General features: G+C 37.6%; 2 protein-coding genes across 3 annotated transcripts; one reads left to right on the top strand and one right to left on the bottom strand.

Annotated features, from left to right (window-relative positions):
- Positions 1-717: 717 nt before the first annotated feature.
- Positions 718-17903, top strand: LOC121733028 (exportin-6). Its single transcript, XM_042123109.1, has 21 exons — positions 718-745; positions 877-1086; positions 1183-1380; positions 1464-1635; positions 1770-1899; positions 2155-2293; positions 2880-3043; positions 4711-4834; positions 6469-6551; positions 7294-7402; positions 7735-7827; positions 8257-8440; positions 11950-12082; positions 12367-12493; positions 12974-13114; positions 13598-13828; positions 14871-15052; positions 15324-15515; positions 15860-16052; positions 16789-17019; positions 17625-17903. Exons 1-21 carry the CDS (start codon positions 743-745, stop codon positions 17718-17720), a joined length of 3135 nt encoding a protein of 1044 aa, XP_041979043.1. The 5' UTR covers positions 718-742; the 3' UTR covers positions 17721-17903.
- Positions 17904-21124: 3221 nt separating this feature from the next.
- On the bottom strand, positions 21125-22480 carry LOC121733267 (ADP-ribose pyrophosphatase, mitochondrial-like). 2 transcript variants are annotated; one of them, XM_042123485.1, is made up of 4 exons: positions 22101-22480; positions 21803-22025; positions 21572-21720; positions 21125-21473 (listed from the first exon to the last, which is right to left on the bottom strand). In XM_042123485.1, exons 1-4 carry the CDS (start codon positions 22264-22266, stop codon positions 21193-21195), a joined length of 819 nt encoding a protein of 272 aa, XP_041979419.1. In that variant the 5' UTR covers positions 22267-22480; the 3' UTR covers positions 21125-21192. The 2 variants fall into 2 exon arrangements, with proteins under 2 accessions (XP_041979419.1, XP_041979420.1); XM_042123486.1 differs by having other exon boundaries at positions 22097-22269.
- Between the last annotated feature and the right edge of the window lie 942 nt (positions 22481-23422).

Here is a 23422-nt window from a genome sequence, read left to right as displayed (position 1 = left end):
CTATGTTAAAACCATAAACCTACAGTATATATTAAGTCTATGGTTAAAACAAACCACGAATGGGGAAAAAATAGGTCATTTGACAACTGACACTAGCTAATGAACGGGAGTTTTGCCGGGAATGTGAAATGGTGATGTTGTGCTTTTATATTATTTTCCTAAAATTGTGTTATCTGGGTTTTTAATGTGTAATATTGGTAGGATATTAACCATTAGATATTCGTTATTGTGCACAAGTGTGGGAAAGTGATGTAATAACCAGAAACGTGCTATTTTGTGTTCCCTCCAAAACTCCATCGAAAGTTTCAGTAAAGCGTCTACCACTTTACTGAATCGACCGACTTGACTTCTTGACTTTATATTTAGACTTTGACTAGACTTTAGACCTGACTGACCTGACGATAATATAGAAAAAATTGTATTAAAGAATATTGTTTTCCCGCCATAATATTAAACTCGACACTGGCCATGGTTATAGCCGAAGTGCCATTATAAGAAAAAAAAAAGCTAATGAACGTCATTTGTGGATGACATTTGACAATTGACACTTGACAGTAATTAGTAAAAGCGAAATTTCTAAAATCCCATTTTTCTTACAAAATTATATTTTTGAAATAATATTCATGAAGCAAATAATTGAGATGAGTGTAAACAACTAATATGATCATAAGATGTTTCAAATTTCATTATAGTAATCATAAATAATTTATAATATAAGTAAATAAGTTTAAAATAGTATACAATGGTAAGTTATTAATTTTTATCCATTAATTTCTTGATTAATATTTTTAGCAATAAAGCTATTAAATTTGTCAACCTTTAAAGATTTTTGAGACCTATTTTCATATCGTAATAACAAATGTATGTTGATTTTAGGCTGCCTCCGAAATCGACGAGGCCCTGGCCTCTTTGGAGATGTTAATGTCTGAGTTTTTTGCTCCTACAACAAACAACTTTCGCAAGAGAGAAATTGAAAATATGTTAGAAAATTTTTCTAACGCAAGAGATTCGTGGAAGCATTGCTTAATATTTTTACAGAAATCACATAACCAATATGTGTTGGTGTACATACTCACCACCCTGGAGGTATGTTTCAGCAAATATTGTTTTACTTACGGTTTTTTAAATACATACAACTCAATAATATCAACTTTTTTCATTAATTTTGTCTTCACTTTTTAGAAAATAATAAACAGACAATGGATTATAATGCCGGAAAATGAAAGGACAGAAATTAGACTCACATTGATGAATGAATTGATGACAAAACACAAAGTAATGGTTTATTTTATAAGAAACAAATTAGCCTCTCTTCTGGTGTCCATAGCGAGATACGATTGGCCACATTTATATCCAGATTTTTTCGAGAACATTATTGAGGTAGCTCCTGGTAATAAATAACAAGTCAATGTATTCCTTACTAATATGTGCACATTATTTATTCAACTCTTTTATAATTTTAGTTGTTGCGATGTGAGGGTCACAGTTGTATATTGGGGCTTGTTTTGGCACAAGCTGCAAGTGAAGAGCTAGGAGCAGGGAGAGATACTGGAGTTCTGCTGCCTTCTGACAGGAAAACTACTTTGGAGCGCCTGATGTTGAAAGGAATGCCACAAATGCTTCAAGCACTTAGTGGTAAGTTCAAAAAAGCAGCTTAATGGGCAAGCCTCATATTATACACACACACAGCCTTAAGCTTATCATAATGTATGCCATACACTTTTTAAAGTGTACATTGAATATTAATTGTTTTTGTTTCTTATATGTAGCCATCTTGGAAAACAATGCTCAAAAAGAGGGGCAGTCAAATCCACCTCCATCACCTACTAGTGGGATGCCACAGACATCAGTTTTGCCAGATTTGCTCTCCAACACCCATGATATTCATAATCCAGAAAAGTAAGTATAATAAAATCAAATGTCATATATAGTTATTATATATATTTCATCAGAGAAATCAAATCAAACTATGTAATTTGGTCACCTTATGTCATACAGAGCTATTATAACTATAATCATTGATATTACATGACAAAATAACATTGGTCTGCTAAAAATCGATTTCTCTTTAGTGTTATATTAATAGTTGATTAAAAATGAGATGTGACCCTTAAGTTATAATCGTCTAATGTTTTAAACCCTTCCCTTTTACAGAACATTAAATATGGAAATAGTTGTGAAATGTCTCAACACACTGCAGCATTTATTCTCCTGGCTACCACTTTCATCGCATGTGCCACCCTCTCTAGTCACTACTGTATTTTACTGGGGCAGTGTTGCAACACAATCACAGGTCAGCAATTATGACACATGATATTTTAGACCGGGAGATGGTGACACAAAATTCTTGGTCAATTGTACCAATACTGGTACAATTGACCAAGACCCCTGAAGAACCTCCCACCACCCACCCGAAAATTATGGCATTACGCTACTACCTACTTCTTTTTTTTCGACTATCTGAAAATACAACCATTTTTGTGGAACAAATCGTTCGACACTCGTTATTCGACGCGTTCGATTAACGTTCACGCGTTTGGGCTGCCGGTGCGAGCGCTATGACCATCATTTTCCATTTTGCCTTTACGTAATTAGACCCCTGAAGAACCACCATACTGGTACAAATGACCAAGAATTTTGTGTCACCATCTCCCAGTCTATTTGTGTTCTGAAGCATTTTTAGAAGTTTGAAACAAATATAAATATTTATCTTAATATTATAACATAACTAGCAACCCGCCCCGGCTTCGCATTGGGTATAAAATATATAGCCACTGAAAAAATTATTAAAGGTCTGTCAACTGCCTATGTATCAATTTGTTCAAAGGATAAAGACTTTTTTTCTGTTGATTAAAAATAGATTGGAAATAATATTTCAGAGTGCGGAGGCAGCCTTGGCGGGTCTGGGTGGTGTGTGCGAGCTGCTGTACCGGCGGTACGCGCCGCCGTCGTCCGCGGCGACCGCGCTGCGCCTGCATCACTGCGCCCTCCGCCTACTGCGCCATCTCGCAAGCCCACATCATATGCAACGCACGCCTATTGAGTAAGGACCCTTCCAAACGACATTTTTTTTACGCTCGTTTGTATCAATACAAACGCAAGTTGAACGCTCAGCAAACGCAAGGAAGCCTAAAGTTTTAAACTTTATATATCCCAATATGAGATGAAAACGCGCAGAAAACGAGCGCATCAGAAACAGCGTCGTCGGCGCTCAAAAAATACGTCGTGTGGAAGGGCCGTAAGTTTCACTGTCACCAGCAGTATTTCCGGACCAATACGACCTGGCAAACGTTCAAAAGAAGAGAGTGTATTCCCTCTTAAAAGGTCGGCAGACGGCAATCCACCTACAGCTCTTCTGATGTTGAGAGTGTCCATGGGCGACGGTAGTTGCTTTGCATCAGGTGACCTGTTTGCTCGTTTGCCCCCTTATTAAAAAAAAAGGTAGTATTTTGCCTGGTTTCACCAACCACCCTGCAACGTTAAGTGCTAGTGGTTTTTTAGGGTCATATGTATCTCTTAAAAATACACATATTTAAAAAAAAAACTTTTGATTCGCCAAATTTCTGAAAAAAGAATGTAGGACACATAAATATAAAATTTTAATGATATATTCTTGTAGTAGAATCTTGAAGTAAAATCTTGAAGGATTCATTAAAATTTAATGACCGGTAGGAAACACTATGCGTGAAGAGAAGATTTAATACAATTAAAACACTCTCATACTCTTACTAAATAGTAAATACCAATCTTCGCCGACATTATGTCAGCGTTTTAAGATGGTTTTTATTTATTACTAGCTGTTGCCCGCGACTTCGTCCGCGTGGACTTTAGTTTATAGGTAATGTACCCGTACATCGATTGAGTCGTTTACGCGCAAATCAGAAAAGTATATTGCGTGGGATCCACACATTTTTCCGGAACTAAAATATTCCTTGTCCCAGATTCAAATTAGTATCTCCAATCTCCATGCCAAATTTCATCAAAATAGATAAAATACTAAATAGTTTAGGCGAGAATCATAAAAGTATATTGTGCAGTAACCGTACATTTTTCCGGGACGAAATGTATCCTTTGTTCTTTTTCGGGATTCAATGTATCTTTATACCAAATTTCAGCAAAATGGGTTCAGCCGTTTACGTGTGATGTCGTGACTCGTGACCACACGAAATATAACGTTCCGCGCAGCTTCGCCCGCGTAATTAAGATATTTCACAGACAAATTAGTCCATAAAAAATAGCCTATGATCCTTCACGTGGCCTACTTCTTATCTGTGCCAAATAACAAAAAAATTGCTCCAGTAGTTCGTGAGATAAGCCCTTTCAAATAATTTCCCCCGCTTTTTTTCACATTTTTCTCTATTTCTTCGCTCCTATTAATCTTAGCGTAATAAAATATAGCCTATAGCCTTGCTCGATAAATGGGCTATCTAACACTGAAAGAATCTTTCAAATCGGACCAGTAGTTCCTGAGATTAGCGCGTTCAAACAAACAAACTAACAAACTCTCTCGCTTTATAATATTAAAGTATAGATTCGAATTATTAGAATTATAATAAGAACTGTTTCGTAAATGTGGTCAAATGACATATACTTTTGAAACTCTTAAGCCTCTTAAGAAAAATTGACAGCTACGAAGATTCGTTTAATAATATACACACTCAGTTGATAGGCTAAACACAAGTTTGGTACTTAATATCTTAAAATTTTCAGCTACCTTGACAAGTTGGCAGAATTCCTAAAACTATTTATCTCCCTGCATTTCAAGAGGCTGGAGGCGGAGCCAGAATTTGATTCATTGGACTTTTTGTCCTATTTATTCCGGTTTACATTCCAGGTTAGTTATCTTAATAATTATTATGGTCTTTTTGTGATTGCCAGAACGCGTCGTGGCCATTTTCATCAGAGACTGTTTCACTGTGACCACAACGCGTTGTGAGCTTTTTTTTCGCTCACTGAGCGATTTCGGTATTTGAGCATACATATATAATATTTACACATTCACATTCACACACACAATCACACTTTGTAACTTACTACAAAGTGTACTTTATCACGTAAAGACTCTTTCGGCGACGTGATGCGCGCTTCGTTCGGGAGCCTCCCCCGGAACCTCCGGTAAACTACACCGGCGGGCCAGAACTCCTCCATTTCGAAGATGGATAAAACTTGAGTCGGCACTCTCACCACAAAGGAACTGAAATTCATTTGTGGCGAGAGTGCAGACGCTCCACCCTCAAGGTGTAGGTGGTCTTCTCGCGGATGTAGTTACGACGACGTTAAAAAAGGAATTAGGATTTTTAAGTTGTCTTAAATCGCAATTGATAGATTTTTAACTAGCTTAGTTAAAAATCTATTAATTGCGATATACTTATTTTACTTAGCCCCAATTTCACCAACGTCTGTTAAAATGTCAAGTCTTCTCTTTCATTCATAAGAAAAACGAAAGAGGTAACATGATACTAATTCGAGCGTTAACTTTAACAGTCGTTGGTGAAATTGGGGCTTAAACTACTAGCACCAGCAGTGTTGCCATACATATATATATATATATATATATATATATATATATATATATATATATATATATATACAGATTTCTCCGTATTTATACAGATTTTTGGTGTACTCACCTTCTGTATAAATACGGAGAAAATCCAGTACTTATATGTATTACTATACATATAAGTACTGGATACAGATATTTATACAGAATTACAGAATTTTGTAAATATGATTAATTTTGTAAAAATTTAACAAATTTAACAAGCTAAATACAGACCTTTTTAGAGTTTTGCATACATGATACAAAGTAACTGATTGGTACAAAACCATGCTATAATCTAGAGGTTGATGAGCAGTTGCTGTCGAAAAATAAAAAAAATACAGATGAAAATAATATTAATTCTATCTTTTTGCTATGTTTTTTTAAGGACCTGTTTCACCACTTCCGGATAAGTGCCGGATACTTAACTTGACAGATAAAGTATGGAGAATCTGTCAAAAAAAGTTGTGGATAGCCTATCCGGTACTTTATTAGGAAGTGGTGATGGCCCTTAGTGTGTTTAATATATTTTTTTCTATTAGATTTTAAATTTTTATTTAAAATAAAAAGTTACCAATTTATGTATACTTTTATTTATTAAGTAGGTATACGATTATCACCTTATCACGTCAATACGTATTCATTTTTTTTATTTTCATAAAAAAGCGTAGATAATGATTAATAGGTAATTTTTTTGTTGACTTTAATACAGATTTTAGCAGTTCCCACTACAGATAAAAGGTTGAAACCATCTGGCAACACTGGTCTGCACCAGTCTGCGTTCCTGCTAATTGTGTCTTAAAAATAGAATTCTTTCTCCTTCATTAATACGAATAACGACGAGACCGACACGACCCATGGTTAACTTAAATCCAGACTAGCAGAAGTGACTTTTATGTATTTTTAATTAAATCATAAATTTCCAGGTACCCACGTGTTCCACTTTTGTGAGCTGTTTGGAGATTTGGATACAGTTTATTGATGTCCTCAAACCTGAAGACACAGTGAAGTAAATATTTTTATGTTATATATTTTTATAGTGTTTGTATATATCGCAAAAATTAAAAAATAATTAGCATCTTATATTGCTTTATTCTACGTTCGCTTAGTTTTTTTTTATGAAATAAGGGGGCAAACGAGCAAACGGGTCACCTGATGGAAAGCAATTTCCGTCGCCCATGGACACTCGCAGCATCAGAAGAGCTGCAAGTGCGTTGCCGGCCTTTTAAGAGGGATCAGGGTAATAGGGGAGGGTAAGGAAAGGAAGGGAATAGAGAAGGGAAGGGAATAGGGTAGGGGATTGGGCCTCCGGTAAACTCACTCACTCGGCGAAACACAGCGCAAGCGCTGTTTCACGACGGTTTTCTGTGAGAACGTGGTATTTCTCCGGTAGAGCCGGCCCATTCGTGCCGAAGCATGGCTCTCCCACGTATAAATGTTTTATAGGCAGTTGCTAAAACTGCCGCGGAATGGTGCGACAATTCAAGTACCGTAGTGATGAAGTTTTATGCCGTGTAGTTACACTGCTCCGTAGTGCGGTTCAGCCTGTACAATTTTATACAAAATAATATTTGGCCCCGATGTGTCCCGTCCATTCACTGCAGTGTAATAACGCCTATGCTGTAATAAAAATAACGAAACGCAGAATTAAATCCAATTTTGACATTTGATATGCAGTTTTGTGCATTGGTTGGCCCTTCGAACTTTAGTCTTTAGTGCGTTTTCACCTGCATATTAAACTTGTGCTTCAGGTACTGGGAGGCCCTGCAGGCGCTCGTGGTTGGTGTCCTCAATAAGATACAGTTCCAGCACAATAAGGCACAGCTCCAGCATCTAGACAACGACACATGTGATGACGATGTAAGTACACACACATTTACATTACAAATGCACACATAACAAATCTTCAAACATTATAACGCACTTAGTTATAGCGTAAAAAAAAAAATATTGTGTAAAATTCTATTTAAAGCATTTTTTTACGTTGTGTAAATAAACAATTGCTACTTATATTAACTACAAATTTATACTGCGTCAAGAGAAGAAATTAAAAAGTGACAACATCGTAGTGTAATCCCTTTTTTCTTAGATTGATTTGAAAGGGATGGCACTACGATGTTGCCACTTTTTAATTTCTTCACTTTCTTGACGCACTATATTTTATAAACTGGAAAATAAATGCTTTGTTCCAGGGTGAGACTGAATGGCAGACATTCCTTAAGCACTGCATAGAGTGCATCGCTCGTGTAGCGGACATAGCGCCTTTAGAAGTTTTTACGGCGGTCGTAAGTATTGTTTCTTTTAGAGAAGAACGACTTTAATTACCACAGACAACATTATTGGATTGGATTAAAATAAATTTAACTCAAATTATTTATTTACTGAGAATGTTTAACAGTATGTAGACATTACTTTTGCTAGGTTTTTGTGTTCTGTCTGTCGAGTATCATTTTCAATGTAGCAAGTAAAGCAAATGTGAATAAGTTATTTAACGAGCAGTTGTTCAATCAAACCAAAATGTTTTCCCCTCTACACAATTCTAGAATCTGATTTAACTAAGTAAAAACAAACGACCAAAGTTGATTAAAATACACCAGAAAAGTGCATCTATCGGGATTTTATCTTATTTGTAACTGTAATGTCTAAACTTTTGGTGTCATCTTTCAAATAAACAAATAAATATAAAATGTAATAATCAGTGACGGTGTGTATAGATGGACCAATGGCAGTGTCTGGCGGGCGTGCACGCTCGCGCGGCGGCGCGGGGGGCGGGCGCGGGGGCGGAGGGCGGGGACATGGAGCGTCTGTTGGCCGCGCTACTCGACCTGGCCACCCTCACGCGGCTACTAGGCCGACTGGCGCCAGCGTTGCTCGACACTACGGGCACTAATACCACCGGTAACTATAGCGTCTTGCTACTGTGTAGCTTTGAAGGTAGAATAATTTGGCACGAATCATAATATAACGTCGAGGTTTTAAATAGAAAATAAATGTTTTTTTTTAAATCTTTATTTTATAAAGGCCATACATCATTAAGATTAAGCCGGCCTTAACAAAAATTTAACAAATTAATTTAGGCGACATACATAACATTATTATCTAATTCTCTTAAATATAGGGAATGTATAACAAAACTTATAAACCTATCACTATGCTCAGCTTCGAAATCCGAACTTACAATATTATGTATAAAAAAATAAAAATCTAATTTGCTACATTTGGTGTCCACAATAAATTCGTTTCTGAGGGATTCGTTCCTATCACACTCCAAAAGAACATGATATAAATCCTCATAACGATCACATACTACACAATTTGGGCTGGAATTTTTGCCAATCAAGAAAAGAAAATTATTGAGAGGAATGTGATTGGATCGAATTCTAAAACAAACTGTGAGATCTCTCTTATTCTTGACATTAGAAAACCAGGGTTTTTTGGGAGGTTTACTAACTATGGTTCTATACCAAATGCCAGAAGTTAATGACTTTTGTTGAAAGTGCTGATTCCATTCATTATAACAATTATCTTTAATTAACTTAACATAATCTCCCTCTCCCTCCCGTAATCCCTGGAATTACGCCGAGATGTAGCTTCACTTTGCATCCTCTATCGTTTGTATCACGGGGAGTGCTCTGAGGAATTGTTCGGAATCATACCACCTGCAACTTTTCGCTATCGTCCCACGCAAAAAACATATCATCCTCATCACCTTGATGAGTGGCAGTCTTCCACAGTGCGTTTTTCGCGTAACTTTCTGCCGCGCACTGTAAAACTCTGGAATGAACTGTCACCAGCAGTATTTCCGGACCGATACGACCTGCAAACCTTCAAGAAAATAGCGTATTCCCTCTTAAAAGGCCGGCAACGCACCTGCAGCTCTTCTGGTGTTGCGAGTGTCCATGGGCGACGGTAGTTGCTTACCATCAGGTGACCCGTTTGCTCGTTTGCCCCCTTATTTAATAAAAAAAAAAAAACAGCACATCCGGAATCCAGTCTACTCCTTATTAAACTAATATACACTCTTCTTAATTGTAAGGGATGGACACCCCATTTATAATTGATGATACAACTTAGTATATTTATAAATTTTGAACATTTTAGGTAGGTTTCGTTCACATGTTTAACCTGTAATCAAACCATACGCCTAAAAATTTAACAAATTTTACTAATTCTAAAGAGGTATCATTTAATTTGATTTCAACATTAGGAATACGATACTTTCGTGTAAAAATACATAACTTTGTTTTATTTAAAGATAACTGTAAGCCTATTTATATATATTTTAATAATTTTTCAAATTGAATTAGTGTCGTCTGCATTAGAGAAATACATTCGTTGATGTCAATGCTACAACAATAAATTGTAAAATCATCAGCATATTGGATGAATCTTAATTGAGATGTACATAATCTACTTATTTTTAAGGTCGCGATGTTAAACAATACAGAAGACATCGGATCACCCTGAGCCAAACCATCTCGGCATATTCTGCTAATCTCTTTACCACAAGACAACACGAAAATAATGGTTCTGAAATGCAAAAATTCCCTAATATATTTACAAATACGTATATCGATACCGAGTTCAATAAGATATTCTGTGAGTACTTCCACGGAAACACAATTATACGCGTCCATGATATCTGTGAAGGCACATAGTAGGTATTCTTTTTGAGTGAGGCTCACTTCTATATCCGTAGAAAGACGACACAGACCATCTTCACACGATCTACCACGCCGGAAACCTATCATGTAGTCAGGAAAAAGCGTATTATTTTCAAAGAAATATTCTAACCTTCTCGTTATCATTTTATTGTAAATTTTACAAAAACAGCTTATTAAAGAAATAGGACGATATTTCAATGTAGAACCACTTCGCTTGGGAATTCCTATTACTTTGATTTTTCGCCATTGGTGAGGTATAACGGAGGTAGAATATATTAAGTTATAGATATTTAATAAAATTAATTTAGCACTGAGAGGTATAAGATGATAAATCATTGAGTAGACTATACCATCAATTCCAGGCGACGTGTCTTTACGTTTAATAGCAGACGTTAATTCAGCTAAAGTTAAAGGCAAAATGTTATCACTCTCGTGACCAAACATCGTGACATTCTCAAAAGGGGGATAAGCTACACCATCAGAGCTCAAACTTACAAGCAGTTGATCGGCTTCTGCCTCTGATAATAATACATGCGATCCAATAGGATGACCTTTGACCCAGCGAAGTTTGCGCTACATATCACCACTAGAAGTTTTGGGGTTTATATTATCGCAAAACCGTTGCCATGACTTGTACTTAGCCTGCCTAATTAACTTTCGAACAGATACAACTTTTTCTTTTAAAGCAAAGTAATTTTCTACTGTACGGTTTTGTCTTAGTTTTTTAAGTGCGAGTCTTCTCTCTGCTACTGCCTTCGATAATTCTTGATTCCACCAAGGTTTTGGCTGGAATCTGGAAGATGGTCTGTTGCTAGTTTTAGTGTTGGGTTATCTGTGTGGACTCGATTACTTTACTAAGGGCGTAGGTGTAATCCTTAAGTAGGGTGTCATCAATAGCATCGATAACAACAGCTTGCTCCTTAGTGCGAAAAACAATGGCTTGGGTAACGGAGGAGTAACTTAGTTGAGGTTCCATCGTTCCCGTAGTCAGAAACGACGGAGGTATTAAAGATTATAGAACACGCGATGCCTCGCGCGAGCGCGGGCGCCTTTCACTCGGATAGGTACTCGCTAATACACGTAGTCGATATAATGCGCGTACGTGCAAACCTTACGGCACACCGATAACGACTGAAAAAATAAATGCTATAAAGTTGACATTATAGGTACCTTTTTACACGCTTTATATATTAGCTTCACTTGTAAGTTGTAACTATTTGACCCACTTCCCGGTCTTCGATTAGGATGAAATTTTGATTGTTGAAACTGAGTTCTGATGATAATACATAACTAGCTAAGAAACTTCATTACAAATCCAATATGGCGGACAGGCTATTTGAAATGCACCCCCATGATATGTGTATCAAATAAAAGGGTTTGCTGTTTATTTATTCTTGGTTTCATTTTGAATATTTAATCTTAAATGCGAAAGTGTATAACGTTACGTTATTTACGTAACGTATAAGTATAACGTTTTAGCGTAGCGTGACGTATAGTCCGTCAAGAAAGTGAAGAAATGAAAAAGTAGCAACATCGTAGTGTCATCCCTTTTTTCTAAGATTGATTTGAAAGGGATGACACTACGATGTTGCCACTTTTTAATTTCTTCACTTTCTTGACAGACTTTAGAAAATGGTACCTTTAGTCTACGACGTCGACGTACGTCCTACGTCATAAAGTTGCATTTTATTTGCTGTTTTGTCGATCGCGGCTAGGTAAAAGATCGGAAAGTCAATTTTACAGAGAACGAGAGTCGTCGTTGCTGTGCGGGCGCGGCGCTGGTGGAGCGGTGTGCGGGCGCGCTCGCCGGCGCCGCCCTCACGCGCCCGCACCGCGCGCACGCACAACCGGCCCTCGCACACGCTCACGTTATGTTGTACGTATAAACAAACCCCCTTAATACAATGGATACACTATCAAACGCTTTTTCCAATGTTACATACAATGACAAAACATATTTATATTATGGGGTTACCCCCTTGTAATCGATAAAATGTAATTTGATTCGATGAAAAATTATAACAATACTTAATACTTATACTAACTCTATCGCTTGGAAACTACATGCAAACTTAAGTCATTCAAATTTCAAACAACGAAATCGCTTAAGAATCTAGCAACTGTCCTTTTGTATTTATTCTAATTATGATGCCATTGCAGGCATGCAGAGATGTTTGCATGTATGGGTGCATGGTGCTGCTACGCGGGCGAGTGTAAAGTTCCGATGTCCACTATGGAGAGTTTGGTCAACTCCGCCGTGCCTTTTCTAGTTCCACACGAAGTTCCTGTAAGTAATTACATTTTGCCCGCGCTATATAGAAACGTATCGGTACTTATACTGTGTTCAAATTCAATTTAATCTCAATTTACGTTCAGCAAAAGAAATATCACATTAATATTATTTTATAAAATTACGGCAAAGTTCATATCATTAATGTGCGTTATAATATTTTCCTTGTCTAATAAACATGACCAGAGTAGGTATACAAAGTGTTTATGATTATATTATGGTCATCCTGGATCATGATGACGTCCCTACTAAGTATATTATGTAGTAATAAGACAACGAATTTTTGCCATTTGTCTGCAATACAATATTTTTACAACTAAAAATAATTAGTTTTTTATTTTTTATAAATACCTAGCTTATAAAAAATCTGATTTGCCCCCCCCCCCCCCCCCCCCCCCCTGCCCATAACCTGGGTAAGCCCATGCCTTTGCTAATTACGCATTAAAAATGAATTGACGTGTGTATGGAACATACAAGGAGCCCCCGCTGTTGTGTCACGCGGCGGCGCACCTGCTGCTCAGCCTGTGCAAGAACGTCAAGTTCCCCGCCGACCCCGTGCTCATGCTGGCCGACCTGTACGCGCACGCGCAGCGCTCGCTGCACTATCTAGAACCAAAGGTGAGTGAGTGTGTACTGTGTTGTTTCTAATTAAACTTGTTATAACTATATAAAAAATATATAATTATATCTATGGATAATAATATCTATTATTATTAGATATTATTATATTGACTTTTAGACGTTAAAAGTTTGTTTTTGTTTTACGTAAAACTAGTACGTCACACATGGTCACACATGTCTCACCCGTACAAAATGGCGTCGGATTGAAGACGTTACGAGAACTGTCCAGGGTACCGGGTTATATTCCCGAAGTCTCGCTTTAAGTTTTGTAACGTTGAAGTGAAATTCTGTCTTATACAGGGTGTAACAAAACTAAATAATAATACTATAGGTTGTGTATAGGTATGCTTACACACAGTTCGCTGTGAAAGTAGCAGCGTTGAAAAAGTAACTTTTTTCCATGAGATTCATGAGAGCGCTTGCCCATACATATCACAAAATAGTTACACTTTGTCACTTTTTCCACTGCGTACTCCACAGACTGCCGGAGTGGTCCGTGAGGCGCTACTAACAGCGGCGCTGTCGCGGGTCGCGGGGGGCGGGGCTGGTAGTGCGGGGGGTGGGACGACTAGCGCGGGGGGCGGGGAGGCGGCGCGCGCTTTACTCGCGGCCTGGTCCACCGCGCTCACTACAGCGGGGCCCGCCGTCGCGCTGCCCCCCCTCACCGCGTTACTACACGCGTTCGCGCACGCACCAACGCACGCCAAAAAGGTATAACATCGCTGGATAAAAATAAAAAAAAACGGCCAAAGTGCGAGTTGGACTCGCCCATGAAGGGTTCCGCAGCAGCAATAAGGTTTATTTTTATGAAATTAAAAGGTTTTTGATTCATTTGTATATTTCAGTTAATTTAATGAAAGTTAAATTATTATGGTTTACCATTTATAACGTATAAAAAAAACTACTCTCGTTCAAACCAATTTTCGTTGGTAGTTTTTATAGTAATGTATATCATATATATTTTTTAGACTTAACATTGACCCCTACTTAATTAGAAGTTAGGGGACACATTTTACCACTTTGGAAGAGTCTCTCTCGCAAACTATTCAGGTTAGTAAAAAAATATAAGAAACATCAATATGATTTTCGAAGACCTATCCATAGCTGTGACATACGGGATGGACAGACAGACAGACAGACAAAACTGACGAATCTATAAGGGTTCCGTTTTTTGCCATTTGGCTACGGAACCCTAAAAAAGTAGTAATCGGTCTAATTGGCAATTGTCTCATACTTCTACTTTTAGTGTATTGATAAACAAAGATAGACTCGCCCACGAAATAGTGGGATTGTTGGGGAGTCCTCGCCCGGAGTCGGAGTGACGATCACTCTTCTACCAACCACCACGGATAGTGGAAGTCTTTACTGATACAGTATTCTGTGTTTAATTTACTCGCCCTACAAATGTCTGTATTGCACAGTACCCAACCTTTTTTTTATGCGGGCCACAAACACGTTTTGGTCTTGGTGTCGTGGGCTAGAACAAAATTTTTTTTGGGTAAAAAATATAATAACGGTCAAAATTAGCAACCGGTAAAATAGTAAATGACTTTGCACTATTTTGCCGGAAAGCGTGAAATTTAAAAGGGTTTAACTTTACACGGCTCACTTATAAAGTCTCTTAGTGAGTACAGCTGGACTAGAATCTATAATACCATAATCAAAATAACCCTGCACGGAATTTTATACACATTTTATAAGAATTTTTGTGCCTCGATTACCTTGTACTTTATCGTAAATACCGATTTTTTAGATAATAGCGGAGGGTATCCAGGGCGCGGCGGAGACGGCGTTACGTATGTTGTGCGAGCCGGCGTACGCGCCCGCCGAGGCTGAGATCACCGACTTCTTTCTCGCGCTGTTCACTGCGCTACTGCCGCAACTCGGCAACTTCACTTACACTGCCATAGACGCCTTTTTAGAAGTGGCTCAAAGGTAATTTTAACCTGAATATACGAATACCACTACAGTCCCTATTGATAAGGCAGTAGGTAATATGTTAAGGCGATATTTATTAGAAGCAAGTGGTCTCATATTTAAATACAAAATATTTTATTAAACATATTTTTTTACAAGTTATTTACAATTAAACGCTCCGCCAAACTAACTTACGACTAAAATATTATATTGTGTGTGTATTTAAAAGTGTATTTCGCATTGAGTAACTGACTTACAATGTAACTCGTGTAACGTGTTACGTACGCAGGGAGGGCGTGGACGGCGAGGGCTGGGCGTGCGCGGAGCGGCTGGTGGAGTGCGTGCGACTGGGCGTGGAGGCGGGCGGCGGCGGCGTGCGCGTGCGCCCCGTGCTGCAGCTGCTGCACCACGCCGTGCTGCCCCGCGCCGCCGCACCCGCCGCCGCGGCACTGCAGCGCGCCGCGCATCGCTTGCTCGCTAGGTTAGGCTAGGCCATTACCTTTAGCCCAGTTTGTGGGAGTTTGGCTGGTAAAACCGAATGTTGCTCGAATTATTTATTTTTACTTTTTACTTAGGTGCTGTTAATGCCATAAAGGTGCTAGAAAGCGTGCGCGGTGGTTCTTAGTGTAAAGTCTAGTCTTACTAAAAATGCTGAGTAAGACACCATACATCGTTAATCGTTATACAACGTTGTGCTACATCTAATCTGTGTATCCTAGCTAAACACAGAAATATAGCAATATTGTATTTAGTTGATTGACATTTTAGCGTGGGTGTGTTGTCGCACGCCAGCCGAGTCAAACTAATTCTAGCTCATGTTCTCAGCGTCCTAATCCACCGGTGGCGGTACTTCTTCCCCCACAAGTGCGAGGGGGGCGAGGGGTCGCGGCGCGTGTCGGAGCTGCGCGGCGCGCTGGCGGCGCTCGGCCGCGCGCTCACCGCGCCTGACATCGAGCTGCTGCGCCTCGTGCTGCACGCGCTCCACCAGCTTAATACCAAGTGGAAGCTCTATCACAAGGTACAGCCGCCTTTAGAAATTTAGCTTGTGCGTTTATGGATAATGTGTTCTTCTCTTTATGTATGTGAAAAATTATTGTGTTTGTCAGGGCTATTAGTACGGGAGCCCTAGAACAATTTTTTTTATTACTGTGAAGATAATTTTTTGTAAGTAGTTTCGTTTTGATAAGACGAACAACATTTTTATCTGCGAAAAATCTTGAAAGTGGTAGCTAACAGAAATAGAAAGAATTTCATACTTTGACTTGATGGTCCTAAAATATGGATTGTTCTATAACTATTAACCTATCAATATACAAAAAATCAGCTTGTTAGGGTTCCGTTTTAGGATTCAGTAATGAACCAAGTTTTGTTGATTACAGAACACTATAACGGAACCCTAACGACCGGATATTTGTATATTGATAGATTAATAGTCATATTATATTTTAAGAGCACTAATATTGTCCTACAAATAAAACAGTCCATTCATTCACCATCAATTCAAAATATGAAATCCTTTCTATCTCTGTTAGCTACCACTGTCTAAATTTTTCGCAGATACAAATGTTGTTCGACTTATCAAAATGAAGCTACTCACATCAAAATCAGTTTGATAGTGATAAAAAAAATGTACTAGGGCTCCCGTACTATATTCTATAGATTTTCAAAAACATAGTTCACGCAGCTCCGTTGGAAACACAATCTAATAATAAATATGATCAAAGAGGTGTTATTCAAAATGTGTTACTCCGCAGGCGCTATTCCGCAGCGAGTTCCTGGCGGGTTTCCTCACGGTGATAGTGGGCGGGTTGGGCGAGGGCGGGGCGCGCGCGCTGCTGCGGGACGAGGCGCTGGCGGCGGCGCACGCGATGGCCGCCGTCGACTTCGCCGCGTTCCGCCTCGCCTTCCTGCCGCACTTCCTGCGGGAGCTGCCCGGCTTAGCGCCAGAACATATACAGCATCTGCCGGAGTTTCCGCCAGACACGGTAAGGACCAGTAAACAATAAATAAATACGTTATACAGGGCGCAATTAAACCTTCCTGCCAAATTTATTTATATTGATCCTTGTTAAAAGTTTTATAATCACTCAGTACTAAAATGTTGAGAAATAGCTTCCGAAAGTTATCCTACAAAACACTACAATTAATGGACACGACGCGTCGCCCGCGCGTGATGTGACCCTGCGCGCGCGCCTCCTCCCGCGTTTCCCTCTCTCATGCCCCCGCGCCGCGAGCGACCGTTCTGCAACGATTTTAAATAGGATAAAATATGTCATTGAAAAAAAAAATAACACCCAATTTTTTTTGGTTAAATGGACTCTCCTAGTGATACAGACTAAGCCCTGGAAAAAATTTGGCAGGAAGGTTTAATTGCACCCTGTATATATCGTTTCAGTGACAGCGACGTACAACTTTAACCCAGTAAATATTCTGGAATAGAGGCCATACTAATTGATTAATTCATAATGTGCCAGTGCATTGTCGTATATTACTTTGTTGGGATGTCATACTTCTTTTACCAGTGGTTTATCAGGACATTATTTAATATTTGTAACAACAAAAAAAATTTAAATATTTTTTTTTCTTCTAGGACCTTCCTACATTCACTCAGAACATACAGCGGCTCATGAACGACGTGAACTTCTATCGTGCCTACAACTCGCTCACCGCCACTATGAACTCCTAACGACTGTCAAATATCTAAGTTGCTGTGATACAATGTACAGATAACCTGGTAAATAATAATGTTATGTTATTGTAAAAATCTTGAGATGGGCAAACCTTTACTGACTTATCACACCGGCGATTAGCGAGGGATTTGAAAGCGACGCGATTGCGCGGCGTGCTCGTCGCGACTGCGCAGCAGCGTCGTCGTGGCGTGGCGTGGACGCCATTTTGTACGCTCGTCTAGACAGATTATTATTATATATAGTAGACTCGTCTAGGGAGTGACGTCAGAATCCTTTTTTTCTGCTGAGTGTCCAAAACGCCGAAGGCAAGCTATGCCGCGCAATCGCGGCGTGTGCGCTGCATAGTCGCGTTGCTTTTAAATCGCTCGCTAATCGCCAGTGTGATAAGGTCCTTATATACGACGACACAATATTTCTAAAGTACCGTGCCGCGTCTCACGGTCTGACTATAAGTGCTCGAATATTTTTCATTTCAATCATAGTGTAGTGATGTTACAAAATTTTAATTTCTATTGAGGAACCAGAGCGGTTCTCTGTGTTTTAATGCACGAGTTGTTCTTTCAATATTATGAAAATGGACTTGGTTTGGCTGATAACCATTTACTTTTTATTTTTTTTTATATCTAGTCAAAAGTTTATATGTGTAGTCATTTTCATCAAATTAAGTACATAATTACACTACCCTAAATAATTGCTGTAATATTTATTTCATCAACTATTTCAAATTATCAAATATCATAACGTTTAAGTGAGCTATTTATATAAAGTAATAAAAGCTTTTAACTAGTTATCGAAAATTGCTAACTGAAGTTCTTGTAGTAATGTATAGAAACAGACTGTAGCCGTTTGAAATACATAAAACTATATTCTTATGATAATAATAATTGTAATGACTTCTGTTTTACTAATTAGTAATTAAGGACTTAGTATTAAATAATATTAGAAAGTCAGTAACCAAGTTTGTGCTCATAATAATTCTAAGGTACAGGGCTGCGCAGAAATGTGTTCAACCCCCCCTCTAATAAAATCGTTGTATAGCTTTATTGTGTAACTTTTATTAGGAAGGGGGTTGAAATTTTAAGATTTGTAAACCACAAAGTGCCATTGACAAACATAGTAAGTACCTACGTGTTCCAAGAAAAGATGAAAGAAGAGTGAATAGTGATAAGGAACTTTTGTGAGTATGGCTATCTCGCTTAGGGGACTAGTAATTACACGCAGTACAAAGTATACAGCTACTTAAATTATCACGTAACTTTTCTAGTTTTGTAAAGTTTGAAAGGTTTTAATACTTTACGCTATGTAGGGTAGTTTCGAATTTGGTATTTATAAGACTTAAAAATAATCCCCATACGTCATTATATTGCGTAGTTACTGCATTTTTAGGTGCCTTCATTCCTTTTTGTCTTATAAGGATTACATAGTGCTTTTTAGATACGACATATTGCCATAGCAAACTTAGCTTGTACCTCGTATTGAAAAACTATGGACATAGGTGCTTGCATTTATAGTTAGATAGATTTATATGGAAAATAAAAAGTATATTTCAAGTTCAACTTCTAACCATGAGTTTCCATTTATGGAAATAATCTGCCAAGTGCGAGTCGGACTCGCGCACGAAGGGTTCCGTACCATTATATAGCAAAATTAGGCAATTTGTGTTTTTTGTATGGGAGCCCCTCTTAATTTTTTATTTAATATATTATTATTAAATATTAAAGTACACATAAAACTAAGGATTGTGTGAAAAATTCAAGTACCTACCTACTGCTATCATTGATATAGAGCAAAAAAAGGTCAAAAAAATCACGTTTGTTGTATGGGAGCCCCCCTTAAATATAAATTTTATTTTGTTTTTAGTATTTGCTGTTATAGCGGCAACAGATATACACAATCTGTGAAAATTTCTTGAGTTACAGCCTGGAGACATAGAGACGGACAAACTTAGTAATAGGGTCCCGTTTTTACCCTTTGGGTACGGAACCCTAAAAATACACGATGTCTACTGATTCTCGAGTAAATAACTAGATACTTGTGATTTTCTGTAAATCTTCAGCAATATATGGGCTTTCTATGTAATGGCCTCAACAATGTATTGAGCGGCCTGCTAAGAGTGCTTTACAATCATTGTTTTTATGGTAACTATAAATTGATAATAATGTATTGTAAATCGACGATTGCCAAGCATTTTGCGGGAAGACAAAGCAATATATAAATATGATTACTTCTTACTTGTACAACGGGACCAATGTTTTACTCAAACAACTCGTTATTAAAATAATGTATATGTCGCAGGCGGATTGTATAATCCGCTGTTTTACATTACGGCTAGCTGTTTTAAAAAACAGGGCCGTTTTGTAATGCGGCGATTTATCGATTAGCCGGATTGAATGCGGCTGAATGAAATATTCGGCGCCAGTCGCCTCTTTGACAGTTTTTAGTTCCGATTCTTAATACTCTTGGCGCTGCCTGTGACATAACAACAACAATAGCGTTGGATACCGAAAGTGCTAAATTGCGAAGTTTTGAGTGAATTAAACAAAAAAAAAATCGGTAAATTTCAGAACAATTTTCAGGTGCAATTAAAGAATTTCCATTATTCTCTATGTCAAACTGTAAAGAAAGTACCGGTACGAGGAAAGTACTATGCGGCTTAACGTGGGCCGCCTTATTGTAGAACGCATCGCATGGACAATCCGGCTAATCGTTAAACCGCCGCATTACAAAACGACCCTGTTTTTTAAAACAGCGAGCCGTAACGTAAATCGGCGGATTATACAATCCGCCTGCAACATATATATGGTTGAAGTAGTAGTATTTTATCAATTTTTGTGTTGTATTTTTACACAAAGTTTTAACTATTAAGTATTCATACTATTATTCAGATGCATGAATTATGTATAAAAATATATTATTGGTTCTACCTACACCAATACATTTAAACTTGTACTTAGTTAAGGTACTCCATAAATCATAATGTGGTCCAACAAAACTTATTATGCTATCCAATAAGCTTCAATTAAATGCAACATACATTTCTATTATAATTTTAAATGCTTACAAAAAATTTCTAAAAAAAGAGATTGTTTTTTTTTTCGAAAGTTCTGATGAGAAAATTAAAAGTGCAATAAAATCATAATACTGCATATCCTACATTAGGTTAAAATTATATTACATATGTAAATATTTAGTTTAAGGTCATTTACATATTTTAGAAGTCAATAAAAGCTTAAACAATAATTTTTGTTTGGAAGCTATCACCCCAGCCTTGTTCTCATTTAATATGTAACTATAAAAACTGATGCTACGTTATTGTCGCCTTCAAATATTGTACACTTTATCAGTGATTCCAAAGTGATTACTCATATTATTTGTTTCATAACTTAAAAATTAAAAAAAATACAGAGGTCTTTCGTTTTTATACACTGATTTGTATTGCAGGTATAACATTTTCAAACATTGTAAATTTTATTTACACCGAAGAGCTAAGACTGCATTGACCATGTCTTTGTGACTTGCGTACAGATTCAATTCTGGTGTAATGTCCACCCATTTAACACCCACAGCATCATCACCAGCTTTCAGTTGGAGGGAACCGACAACAGAACCAGTTTCATCATGATAATTGTATGCTGTTGTCTCCATCCAAGCATTGTCTGTATTTCTAGGATCATCAACATAACCGGAGTATATCTCAATGCCAGTACTGAAAAATTCTTTAAATTTGATTCTCCAAATCTCTTTCTCACCTAAAACATGTTTTAATTTAAAATTACTGAATTTATGAAAGGGCATAGATATTTATACTTCAATTCATTTTAGAATATAAGTAACACAAGTTGCTTACTTTCAGAAGTTTCAAGAGAATTCATAGCTTCCTCCTCAAACTCCCTGATGGCAGTAGTGGAAATTTTCTCACCCGGATCAACCATGCCTCCTGGTAATGCCCACTCTCCTGTATCTCGACGTTTGATTGCCACAAATTGTAGTATTGATCTATTTCATAGTTAAAAATAATATTAATAGTAGCAGAAATAGAATTGGTTTTCTGTGGTATTATTATTAGTGAAATACATACTTGTCATTGTGATTAGCACCATTTTCAATTTTCTTCCATCTTGTAACAATGGGGTCGGCTGCATGGTTTGGGCCCCATCTTCCTAAAACACCTCTTCCTTGTAATCCTGTGCGTCCAATTGGATTTAGTGGATAGCTGTTTACTATTTTGTATGGTCCCATGTAACTTTTTCTGTTGACTTTTCCATCAATGTTATTCCATTTCGGTGTAAAACCAGGCCTGACTTATTATTTTTTTGATTATAAAGTATCAAGTAAGTAATCATAGAAAAATACCCAAGATAGTAATAAAAACTTACCGATTTCTGGGTCAGCCCAAGGCTTGCCATCTATTCCTGGATCCGTATGTGATGGTGGATCATACTCTTTATACTCAGTACTCCAAGATACTTTAGAGTCTGGTACAGCAAATCTTTGTACGAGGGAACGAGGGTATAAGCCCGAACGACACTTTACATGCATCATTGTGTGTGTTCATAAAACACTTTAAACAAAACTAATAAACTTGCAAAAAATTGTAATGAAGTAGGTACATACATTGAAAGTGCGAAATTAAATTTGAGACTTTAATTTCATAAATTTTGCAATTATAATAATAAAAACAAGAAAGTTATATTTTATTTCCTCCAAAACCAAAGTTCAAAGAGACCTTAGTGAAAGAGACCAAGTGGATATCAAAACAAAAACCATAACAGAATGTCTTCTTCTTCTTCGAACAATGACATCATTGTGTCTTCTTCTTCTTCTTTTTGCCAGTGTCAGAGTTGCCAGCGTCAGAGCGCCAGCATCCTGCATCATTGTGTCTTGATTGTGTCAGTGACAAGGTCACGTGACAACTGACAAGTCACGGACTACGACATAACTGCCGTCATAATAAAAAAGGCCGCTAAGTGATTTTCGCGATTTTTTAACTTAGTTCAGTGGACTCACGCGAAAATCACTTAGCGGCCTTTTTTCTTATGACGGCAGATAAGGCGGGTTTTAACTAGATACGAGTACACTCGGACCGAGTGCGCTCGGATTACTATAATTTACTACTCGGAGAGTCGGAGACGGACGCTACTCGTACTGTGTAAATGGCCCATTTGTTAAAACTATGAAGTGTAGTCCGTCAAGGAAGTGAAGAAATTAAAAAGTAGCAACATCGTAGTGTCATTTTTTTTTCTTAGAATAATTTTCGAAAGGGATGACACCACGATGTAGCCACTTTTTAATTTCTTCACTTTCTTGACATTCTATACAAGGAGCGCATAACATAATATGAAAAGGTGTGTGGGTGTTTGCGTTCAATTTTATCGACCTACCCATTAATTCTAAGATTTTTCTTGTGATTACCCTTAATATTTTGTTTAATTATTCTAGTGAATTGACAAATTAATAGGGGTAGCCCATTTGTTTGAAACTTAGGAAGTTGGTACCAGGAGCGCATAGCGTATTTAAAAGAGGTGTTTACATTAAATTTTTTTGACCCACCCACGAATTTTAAGATTTTTCTAGTGATTACCCTCATTCATTTGTTTCATTTTTTGTGAATTAAAACAAATTAATAGGGGTAGCCCATTTGATTTCCTCAGTACCAGAAGCACATAACGTATGTGTTTTTTGACTTCTATTTTCTAGA

This window comes from Aricia agestis, chromosome 13 (genome assembly GCF_905147365.1).
Source record: "Aricia agestis chromosome 13, ilAriAges1.1, whole genome shotgun sequence".
NCBI classification, from domain to species: domain Eukaryota; kingdom Metazoa; phylum Arthropoda; class Insecta; order Lepidoptera; family Lycaenidae; genus Aricia; species Aricia agestis.
Note: the sequence above shows the minus strand (reverse complement) of the source record. Positions and strands in the feature narration are given on the sequence as shown.